The sequence below is a fragment of the Athene cunicularia genome (assembly GCF_003259725.1).
Source record: "Athene cunicularia isolate RWA chromosome 7 unlocalized genomic scaffold, athCun1 chr7_part1, whole genome shotgun sequence".
Classification (NCBI taxonomy): domain Eukaryota; kingdom Metazoa; phylum Chordata; class Aves; order Strigiformes; family Strigidae; genus Athene; species Athene cunicularia.
In genome coordinates, this window is record NW_020799107.1 from 22,008,139 (window position 1) to 22,020,232 (window position 12,094).

The 12,094-nt window shown below is 37.0% G+C and overlaps 1 protein-coding gene across 1 annotated transcript in view; it reads right to left on the reverse strand.

Annotated features, from left to right (window-relative positions):
• XRCC5 (X-ray repair cross complementing 5) overlaps positions 1-12,094 on the reverse strand; it is a 51,227-nt gene that overhangs the window by 20,153 nt on the left and 18,980 nt on the right. The window contains exons 10-14 of the mRNA XM_026852770.1: positions 11,208-11,270; positions 10,383-10,520; positions 8,870-8,960; positions 7,466-7,599; positions 2,534-2,730 (exon numbers count right to left, since the gene is read on the reverse strand). Of these exons, the coding sequence (XP_026708571.1) occupies positions 2,534-2,730; positions 7,466-7,599; positions 8,870-8,960; positions 10,383-10,520; positions 11,208-11,270 (623 nt within the window). The remainder of the gene's footprint in view (positions 1-2,533; positions 2,731-7,465; positions 7,600-8,869; positions 8,961-10,382; positions 10,521-11,207; positions 11,271-12,094) is intronic.

Here is a 12,094-nt window from a genome sequence, read left to right on the forward strand (position 1 = left end):
GTTCATGACTTCTACTTGAACCAAAATTCTTGTATACTGATGTGGTTTGATGAAAGGGACAGAGAACAATGAAAATTCTCTTTTAGAATGTTTTTCTCCAAAGGTGTTTGCAATCAATTACAATGTCTTCAAATCTTTTTCCTCCTGTATTATTTTTATTGATTCAAAATGCTTTGGGATTGGAGGAAGGAGGAGAACATAAATGATCCTGCTGCATTTAACTTCCTAGGACCAAATCTATAACTGTCATTAACCAGTGCAGTACAGCAGAAACTAATGAATCCATATCCATGTATACCAGCCAAGGACCTGACATTTAGAATCTATTACTGGTAATGCACTGATTAGTAGTATTTTTAAACTGTGAAATGTGCAACTACTATTTGAGAAATTTTAATAAAATACAACATGAATTATCATATTATCATTATCATATACTGCAAAGCTGGATGAGGTAACAGCCTCTCCAAAGCCCACCTAAGAAGGAAAAAGTAAAATGCTTTCCATTTTCCTGGACTTCTTAAACTACACAGACCTTAGCAAAAGTGAAACAAATGAATGCTGAATATTAAAATCTCTATTAAGATATCACACCTATGTCTATGCTGCTTTAGTCCCATTAGACCTTAAAATTAAGTAGAGATGTATCTGGTCAATATGATGATAGGAGACACAAATCAGTTTTAGAAAACAAAAATAATGGTCAAGAGAGCTTCTAGCCAACTTTTTCAAAACAATTTAGTGCAAATCATCTAGATCTGATAGTTTTAATAAGGTGAATGTTATCTGTTGTTTAACATTTTCCTTAGCCATTGTTGCAGTGATACACTTTATTAAGTGTTTTAATGGTATCATTCAGTTTTTCCCCACACACAGAACAAAAACATATACTTCTGTTGTGGTAATGGGAATGTTAATGTTCCCATTCATTACTACAGCAATACTGGGTTTTTTGCTATTTTTTTTAGTTCTATTACCATTCACTCTTCTTTGCATTGTTGAGTCTGTATCCTTTTGCCTCCCTTACAGATGGGGTTTTTTTAAATAATTTTAAAGCCCTACACCAATTTCTGTATCAATTATTTTATAGGTGCTTTCTTCACCCCTCTAACGGAAACCAGTTTTTAAACAAAATAGCTTCCCTTCTTGCTTGTCAAACTGATGCCTTTGAAGCAATATTTTTAAGCAACTACCAGTACTGGGAAACTGGTTTTTGTTTAAATTCTCTCTGTAGCTTGTCTGAACCCAAGTTTTGTCTTTTTTTAAAAAAACTGATTCTATCACTTTATAAAATACACATATAAATGTATGTATGTATAGACACACATAGAGAAACTGGGGCACAGACCAAGGAGAAGAGAATTGAATCGGTGTGTCTGTGAGTTCATACTAAGACAGGCACACAGAGCAATGAACAAAATCAAAAGCAAGGTGTTTCCCAGTGTGTATACAGAAATGTGGCCATTATTCCAGAGCAGTAACATGTGAAGTCCTGTGTCATGTCTTCCCAAAGATAACATGCTGAGGAGTCTCTAGCCAACCCAAGATAAAGGAGCATTAAAGCCTCAAAATGGCTCAAAGACATTGTTCCTAGCACTGAAAGGACTGAACTAAAAATTACAAAAGGGGGGGGAGGAGGAGCTGAGAACTCTCCAACACCACAGGGAACCCACTACTTATATTATAGGCATTCAATAAAGTAAGCTTGAAGAAGCAGATTTTGTTTGAGCAAATTGATTTGGCTGGGGTGACAGTACCAATGCAGTAAGAATTAAGCATTTATTCTTTATGTATGCAGCACAAAGCAAACACAGTATATGTACTAACAAAAAAAAAAAAATCTTATCTTAAGAACTGCTCAGACAATAGATGTTCCAGAAAGAGTTCATAATAGTTTGATTTTCCAAGACATCCACATTTACTTCACAACAGATAATGAAGCTGTTTTTCTTTTGATTTGGTATTCAAAATGAAAGTTACAGAACAACCTAAATAGAGCATGCTGAGAAGGAAGACTCAGCTTTACAGCTAATTTAAAGCTCCACAGCATTCATTCTAAACTAAATTAGACCTCTGTTATTCTAATTTGAACTATTTTATAACTACCAGCAGGACAAACCATTTGACCAGGAGACAGTAAGCAATGCAACAGGTTGCCCAGAGAGGATGTGCGGTCTCCATCCCTGACTGTTTTCAAGACCAGACTGTCTGGTCAGACAAGCCATGAGTTACCAGTTCAGATCTCATAGGTGACCCTGCTTTGAGCAGCAGCTTGAACAAGAAACCTCCCAGGGTTCCTTCCAACATGATGGATTCTGTGATAGATAGATTCCCCATAATAGTAAGACCACCACTATTCACAAAATACCCCAGACATACTGTGGTACTACCATATTCTCTACCCATCAGTATTTTTGCAGTGTGTAACTCATTATCTTATGTTCAAAAGCTTCTGAGCCTGCTTCATACAGCAAAAACTATTTGAAGCGTAAAAAAAAGTTTCAAAAAAATTCATAATACATCTCCAACTTACATGTCTTTGAAGATATCTTGAGCAGTCTTCTCTTCTTTTTTTTTGCCAATTTCTTTTAGAGGGAAAAGTGCTTTTACTTTCTCAAGAGCAGCCTGACATCTCTCTTTTACCACACGGGGCACCTCCAGCATCTCTAAAACATGCTCTTCAAGTGGCGGCAATGGCTCATTGGGGTGAAATGCCTTATGCTGCAAACACTGCAAGAAACAATTTGAGCAAAGAAAAAATTTGCAGTTTCTGTGCTTTTAATATAATGCCTGTATGCCTGACATCGTATGGTATACACAAGCTATCTTCCATATTAAAAAAACCTGCCTTTATATTGCTGACAAATATTCCACCTCACAAGTGGATTGAAAATCATATTATGATCAGCTATTTAAGGAGATTAATAATGATATTAAACAAGAATACTGATGCAGATGAGTGTTCCCATATTCACTGGAATGAGTTCTATGAAAATTATTAGGAAAAATCTCAGGAATGAGTCACCTGCATCTATTCAGCTTTTTAACTTCACACTACCTTCAAAATGCAGTTCTATCATACAACAGTCACATGGGAGAGATTTCTATACATTCCAAAATGAGGCAACAAGATATATACCCCAGCCATGTATTCTAGCTATCATCACAGTCTATTGTCCCTCAAAGAAAATATTTCTCCTAGGTTAATAAAACTCAGTATGTATACAAGAGAAATTCTCACCAGTTTAAGAGCAAATGGAAAGAGAGAAGTTAGGTGAGCCCTAGAATATAGGTATGTTTGCAAATTAACTTTGAAAAAAGTAAGGGAATGAAGGGGCCTGACAGATGTACATCAAGGTTGGAACAGATGGTAGGAGCTACAGAAGAGAGGGCTTTTTCACCAAAGTGTAAAGACAGTGCACACAGTCAGGGAGCCAAGCAGAGGGTGAGAGATGAGGTTAATGAGGCAGGCTACAGAAATTCCATTGAGAATTTTATAAACATAGGTATCTCTTCAATGTTGTGAAGTGTGGGATAGCAAATGTATGTGTATGTGCATATATATACACAGATATCAGAGCATGAACACACATACATAAAAACACATGATGTACACGGGAGAATAATTTTTCCAAGCCCATTGTACAAGGTGAATTAGAAGTGTGAAGGTAACTACTCAATAAGCTAGGAACACAGCAGAGATTTGCTGCCCTGTTTGCTGTCAAGACATGACATTAATTTAAAAAACAAAACCAAAGCAAACAAAATCCTCTATTCATGCTGAAAAGCTGCCAATAAAGAAAATACAGACCATATGCTACACATCAATACTGATGTACTTTCATGCCACCATTAAGATTCCAATCCATATTAGAGCATGCTTTCAAAAGGAGGCAATCATACAAGGCTACTGATTTGGAAACACTTGCAGTGATTTAAGGCATCATTATTTTGAAAGAGAGTAAAAATGTTGCTGGAAGCTGCAGTAATGGCTCTTGTGATACAAAAAGACCCAATATTAAAACAACATTAGGGAATGGAATTAAACTCACAAAGCAAAAAAACCCTAAGTCCCTTGTTGTGTTTTTTTCAGGCTTTTGCATCTGAAATCTCCATGTGCAGCTGCAAGAGCAGACTGAGTAGCTACAGCCTCCACTTGTTTTTAGAGTAGATGACCTCTGAAACCTGAGATGGCAGGTACCATCAAAACTCAGGTGCTAAATGGAGATGAAGTTGAACAGACTTAACCTAGAGTTTCTAATCCCAAACCAGTTGTTTTTAACCTTGCCTCCTCTTCCTTCTGTGCCCAGCAAGGACCACTCCTACCTTCACCGGATGGAAGGCAACCCATGCTGCCACTGGCTTCCAAACTCACCCTTCTATGCATGCACGTTGTCAGCAACATACTAGCTCCTCCTTGCTCTTCCAAATTTCCTTACATTTCCAGCCTAGAGATGCAGCCAGCTTTCAGGAACAGGGGTCAGGCTAAGATAATGTCAATGGTAACGGAGTGGGCTTTTCTCATAATTCCGTAATAAGCAATGACACAAATGCATGAATAGGCAGGAATTGAGAGCAAGAAAGCATCCGCCTTGTTCTCTTCCACACAGCATCTACAAACATACTTTAAGAACATATTTTAGAAAATCTAAAAATTCTACAGGAACCTAATAGTATTTAAAGCCTTAGGACATGGGAAACAGATTCAGCTATCTAAAAGATAAGCATCTAGTCTATACCAGTCACTTACTCACTCTACAGATCCACAATTATCAGGTACTTACGATCATTGAAACAAGAAGGACCAATTTCTTTCCCAAGGTTCTTTTTTTCATGGATTATGGAATAGACTTGGACAACTCAGCTTACACTAGTTAGCTAGCTTGTGCGTGGTTAAATGTGTGTAAACTGAATCCCAACACGTGTCTTAAGAGTTCAGTTTATACCTAGTTTGTAATGATTTAAAAACATCCTCCCCAACAGATCCACTACATTCAACCAAAAATAAGATTACTTGTTGCTGAAAGCCCTTACACACTTCCATGAGCAACCTCCTGTCCCCCTGCTACTCTGTTTTTTGAAAGACCATAACCACAGTCCAACCACTTATAAGTGAGTTTAGTTTAGTCCTGTAAGTTTGCTTAGATGTGGCCTAACAAGTGCCATTAGGGCATATTTAGATGCAGACTCTGCAGCTGGGTCCCATTAACTATATGTGATGCTTTAAGTCACCATCCCCATAAACCTTTCCCCCACGTCTGTCTCAGCACAGAACAATTGCTATTGAGCAATTTGTTTATTTGGCTATCAAATAAGATGTACAGCATTCCTCAAATGTCTTACATGCTTCAAATTCCTCTATGTATGAGGAATAACATAAACAATGATGTTGGAAGTCTGCCACCACAAAAGCTAGGGAAGTTCACTTAGGCTTTTCTGGAAGCAAGGACTAAAAGTTGAAACTCTAGATGTAGAATATTCCTCATCTTCCACTCCAGCAAGCATTAGCAACTCCTTTCCACCCACTCTGTCATTTCCTGATGACCACCACTACTTGCAGAGATATAATTTAGCTGTTTCTGTTTAAAATTCTGGCTCTTTTCACTTATCATTCCAAATATCTTCATGAGGCAACAAAGCAAAGATAAGAAGGGAGTCGTTCACCCTTTCTTAAGAGTTATTTTTCCAAACCATTTATAGGTCCTGTTCAGCTCAATTAATTTACTGGTTACATTCAAAAGATGATGTATAATTTTTCTTCGTAGTTCTTAAGGAACCAGCAGTGCCACTTGGTCCAAGAGCAAAATATTAAGAATCTGGAACATGTCTGCAGCAAAGAATAATCTTTCTGCAATTTATACAGATTAATAGAAGTTTTCTAACCAAGATGAAAAAAAGGGGCTGTGCCTGGCCAAAAGAAAGCACTAAAAGGACAGATAATTTAGGGCTTTATAAACAGCAAGCCTTGTGGACAGGAACCATATACTACCAAGTACACTGAAATGGTCAGTGAATACTTTTTCCACCAGTAGCATTCACCCTTACAAAATCCTACTAAACTCTAAGGAACTGGTGAATTACCCAGTTAATCTCTTCTAGCAGCACTTGACCCAACTGCCGGAACAACACTGTCATACTGTTTCAGAAGACAAATAGCACACCTAAAGAAATATCTTTCACTGATAGGCAACATCCACTGAGCAAAGAAAATTCTATCCCCTATGTGTTTTGTTCACGAGCAAAGATTTGTTTTGTGATACCCAAGCTTTACAACACTTCCTAAAATACAGGTCATGCAGAGGTCAATCGATTTTAAGCTCTTGCCCAGCAATAACCTTCTTCTGACCAAATCTTGCATTGAGTTACACATTGTCTTGTCAATATGACTGCCAGAGTTTGAAGGGAACACTGAATTCTTCAGGTGTCAATCAAAGTAGGATTTGAAGACCATGGGCTTACATGGGTTCCTGAAACATACATATGACCTTCAGATCCTTTGATTCTTTTGACAATACGGATGCAGCATAGCTTTTAGAAGCTAGGGTAAATTTTCTTAATTTAAAAACGCATCTTCTTCCTACTTTTAAACTAAAAAAATTTCATTTAGAATTGTTGAGATACGATGAACATGGTTGCTATAATACCGTTTTTAGTCAATTTTCAGAGTAAAATCACACACTCGGTATATCTCCATGGTTCTGTACACAACATAATTCTGCAGCTGCATGAACTGCAACATAATTTTCCTTATTTTTGAGTTTGCTGTGTCATTTTTCTGAACACTTGAATTCCAATGTATAATTAAGTCTCTCGTCCTCACAGTTGCAATGAAAATCTTCATGATATAACAGGAATGTAAATCAAAATGTCGACAGCTTAATACAACTGCAAGAAGTGTGAACTATTCTGCTCACCTGTAAAATGCATCAGTCTCAGACACTCAAATGGAATACTTTAGATGTCAACAATGTTAACTATTTACTACTGATCTGTTTTGGAATGACTGCCAGACACAATAATGCACAGAAAAGCGACTCTGCTCAAGGTCTGATAGGACACAGAATGAGAAGCTAAAGAGATCCCTGATTTTTAGTCACATTTCTCTCTTTGCCCAGAAGCTGAAGACTGAGTCTATGTACACACCATGATCGCTGCAATACAGTGCTGAGATACCCAAGCAAATTTTAACTTGTCTAGTATAGGTACCTGTGAACATCACTGATGCTGTTGAAGACACCTCAGCACAGGTGTAATTTCCTTTGCTTTCTGAAAACTAGTAATTTTAATAATAAAATCAATGCCAGAGACAACATAGAAATCACTGGCTACCGCATACTCAAATGCAAAATAATTTCTATTTCCATCTTCACAATGCAGATCTTTCCAATGCAAATTAGAGAAAGACAGAAAGGTGAGAAGTCTTAGCAAAAGAAGTTTTTTAAAAATACCATGTAGTTCATCTCACCTGATACAATCTTTGAAAATGAGGGTTTGGGATTTTGCTGGGCTTAAACAGGTCCTCAAAAGTTTCTCCATCATCATCTTCACAAATCAAATTCATAGAATCAATCAAAGAGTCAACAGCAGATAACTGATCCGCTGAGGCAGCAATTACATACAGAGAAAAATTAAATACACTTGCAGATGGGTGCATTTCTTGAAACAATTTATAAACGAAGATTCACTTCACAATGTAAGATTCTGACCAAGTCATTACATGCCACAGAATACACTGCAGATACAGACGTGCCAATGAAGAATATGGTTAACGGACACAGCAATAAACCCCTGCTTTATTTAAGGACTACAATGTAAAGTCATAAAGCCTTTTTTTTTTTTTTCCCCACAAGACATCAATTATTGTTGCCTTTCTGCTCCCATTTTTCTTCTTTTTCAAGATGTTTTTATTTGCAACAGAAGGTTTATAGGCCACTTAGAAAATAAGGAGAACAGTTGGCTTGAAAAACTAAATGGTGTAATATAAATTTTAAAAGTTATGATTGCAAATTATCACAGTTCACAATAGTCAACTATCACTTTGGTAAGACAGGTTTTATATTTGTTCTCAAACTGCTGGCTCCAGGCAAGAAGATACAAACTGTTTCAGAAACAGCCCAGCATGCTTTATATACCCTGATGTGCAGATGCCCATTCAACGGATCTCCTAACAAATTAAAGAAGTGGGAGTGGATTTTACGCTACGTCCATTTACACTCATTGCTGTGCAAAATTCTCAGAACAGTGAGTCAAGCTTTGTATGGCTGCATGTTCTATGGCTCTCCAAAGACACTGGCCTCCATCTGAACCTGGACACTAGTGAGTGCATGCTTTAAAAAACACACCACAGAAAATACAGATTCCACCTTTGTACATTATATTAATGGGTCATATTGCAATTGGCTACAGGACCAGCATTGTATGAAAGGAGCCAATGCCTCCATTCTGATTCTAGCTAGCTAATCACATATTGTAGCTCCCACATGGTTTGGCCATTTAGTCTCACAAATTAGTTCAAAGATCAAAGGATACAGAGGACTAAATCTCAGATCTCTATCACAGAAATCCTGTGAGACTAATAATCCCATAATCCAAGTCAGAAGTCAGTTAACAGGACGGTTTTAAAAGACTACCTGCAAGCCTCAAGTCTGCTCAGCCTGCAACTAAACTGGCAAAGTTTTGATCGAGGCTTTACACTTCAAGATGACATCACCATAGGGTATTCCCAAAGGCATGGGGGCTGCTTCTTAAACAAAAATAGTGACAAAGCTTGTGTTTTCATTGGAAATCCAAATACTCTCTTTTAGAGTGTCTTAAAGGAAGACAAGTAGGTTACTTTGCTCTTACTATCTTACCTATAGGACTATCTTACCTGTAGGAATGCATTTCTTATTGTTTTTCAAGGATGAAAATACATACTGTCTTAAGTCTTCCATGTAGGGTAGTTGCACATAGATGAGACACTGAGTGAGGTGAAAGGAAGAAACGAATGAGCCTGAGGAAAAAAATCTAAAGTATCCCAGAGTGCTCTATCAGGGCAATATAAACATAAGAAAAATCCTAACATCTAATATCTGTCTGTAACAAAATATTTAAATGAAGTATTTACAGAGCAACACAGTTTTAAGCAGAATAAAACACAGCATTATTTTACAATATAGCAATGGCTACACTCCTCATTTTTCTACTGGTGGAATAAAGACCTCCTGGGTCATCCAATCCCTTTTTCTTGTGCAGAGTTCCAACTAGAAAACCTTTAAATAGCCCATATATTTTTGGTGCTTTGGGAGGTTTTATCATATCTTACTGTGTTTCAAAGTCAGAAGTTGGTTTTGGTTTTTTTGACGATCTCAGCCTATTCATTTCTTTATTCAATACCTCCTCCAGTTCATATCATCCTAAATAATTCCTTTGCATCCTCTTTATGTTTATACCCTTCAAAAGTCTGAAGATTGTTGTGCTTGCCCCCACCTTTGTCATTGCTTAGCCATGCTATACATATTTAGCTCTTTCAGTAGTCTCTCATAAGTAAGACCACCGAAAACATATGCTGTAAAAATTCTGACATACTGTATTGCTTCTGCGTCTCAGGATTATTTTTTTAAAAACATATTTCAACTATGATTTTGCTGTGTACAGAACTTTCCTTTTTTTTTGTTACCAAGCAGACTTCATTTTTTTCTCCTGTTTTTTTATAATAACGTTTTCACATAAACATATTACCATCTTCCTAACTCTCCATATGAATTTAAACAACAGCTTTAAATGCTGTGAGCTCCTCCCCTCAGTTCCAGTTGACTTGGAAACCTAATGACAATGGCATAGTTGGGCATGCTTGAAAAGCCACACCAACTATCAAATTCAATTTCTGAACTACAAGCAACCTGGAGATAAATCCACAGTTTAAGGAAACGAAAGAATCTAGTGCAACTTTGAACTGTACACAGAGAGGTAGGTAGTAACACAGCAAGAAAGCAGTGGTAACTTATTACATAACTATGTGATCATGCAGTAATTTCTAAATACCAACACCCCCCCCCAAAAAAAAAAAAAAGATTTCCAGGATAACCAACCAAAATTTTTACTATGTTATTGAAATAACAATCAGTATTCTTTAAATCTATAATATAGAGGATATCATAGAAACATACAGCATTATTTTTCCACCTATTTTTTTCTATGGAATTTTCTTCAAGTTATTTATTATGCCCTTGACCTAAGACTTAGTACTTCCAAAATCACTCTGAAGTCACATTCACATTGGTTTCTTCTGGTATTACACAACACTGAAAATTCATATGATTCAAATATGATTATTTTTTAATTGGTATTTGTAAAGCGTCAATATGGAGGCTGTCTGCAGAAAGGTAAGAGTGAAAAATTACCTCATATGCATCCTTAATATATGGAAAAGCTACTCCAATTTGAGGGTTACTTCTTCTATCATAAGCATATCGTACTATAGCTACCACTTTCAACTCATCCAATGCATGAACAAGGGCAGAAAAAGCAAGAGCTGCATTCTGGGGAGAGGAAAGAAAAAAGGTCTAGAGAGTCATGCAAGTTATCATTACTCTGCTGAAATACATCTTTCACAGTGAATTCAACAGCATTGATTTAGTCAAAAGTAGTTCCCATTTCAGCTATAACTTCAACACAAGCATTTTTTATGTCCAAAAAATGAACAAGCAGAAAGGTCAGATCTCATCACGATAGTTGACTCATTCAGAGCTCAGCAAACTTTAGATCCAGCATGTCTCACCTTTTCCACTAGATGTGGAGAGCTCTCAGAAGTATTACAAGAGAGACAGAAAAGACAGTAAGTCAGATCCTTAAAGGAACACAGAGCACTACAGTGAATTTTTACCTCTAATATTTAAAATAATTTGGATGACTGTTCTAAACAATACAGTCACAGGGCACACTGTTACTTTGCATGAGAAAGGACTTAACCACCAATTCCAGGTTCCCCACGCCCTTGCACAAACATAGTATTTAGTAGTTTCTCATTATTCATGAGATATGGTATTCATTTGGGGTCTAATCCAACTTCTTTTCATCCTAATGGCCAGTGGAACAAGACTTCTGTAAACTGCATTAAAAATACTTGTTTTATTAACACGGAAAGACAGGACAATCTCAAGTGCCACTACGATTCTTTTCTGTTCCACAGCAAAACACCTTCAGCATTAAACTTCAGTTCAGCTTACCTCATCATCTTTCACTGCAAAGACCTTCAGAACCTGGTTGCCCATGTAGTAATGCCTCTGGATCTACAGATTCAAATGGTCAACAGTTAGCTTGATCTAAAGACAATGTCATTAATGCAAGTGGACCAGTTAAATTATGGAACAACTAACACTACTCAAGTGAGAAACCACAAAATTTAATTACTGTACATAGAAGTTAAAGCCCTGTATATGTTTCATATCTCCATTTATCACTCCATATGAATACTCAGTCATATTCGTCTGGATATACTCATACCTTCCTATTGATGAGCAGGAATGAAAGACTACATACTTGCAGCTGTTGCCAGTCTGAGTAATACTGCAGTAATTCAAAAGTCAGTGTGGAAAACCACAGCAGTGAACAAAAGACCTAAAACCTAACTGACACCACCTCTATGCTATTAAATTTTCCTAGCAAAGATATGTCAAAAAAGGAGCCGAAAAAAGTCACATCCTTAATTAATAAAGCTACTTCAACAGCAAGCTGGTGTATATACAGCAGAGTATGCTAACTCTGTTAGCTGAGTTTATGCTGTTTGTGAGCATGGTTGACCATCCCCAAAAAACCCCACTCAACAGTTTCGTCCAGAGGCATTGGTGGAATAGCTGGAGCTACAGAGGCTGGTAACACACACAGAGAAACACTGCAATAGTGGAAAACCTGTCACAAAGACTGCACGCTACTATGAGCACTGGTTAAAATTATCTTTCTTCGTTAAGGAAAAATCTCTTCAGATTACACTGCCTCCAAACTAATCTGGAGTTTCATTATTTAGCAAATTACCGTAACATTGTTGAAGTCAGTGACAACTTGCACCAGAGCTGATCTGTTCAATGTATTACAGCATGAATCTTCAAATCAGATT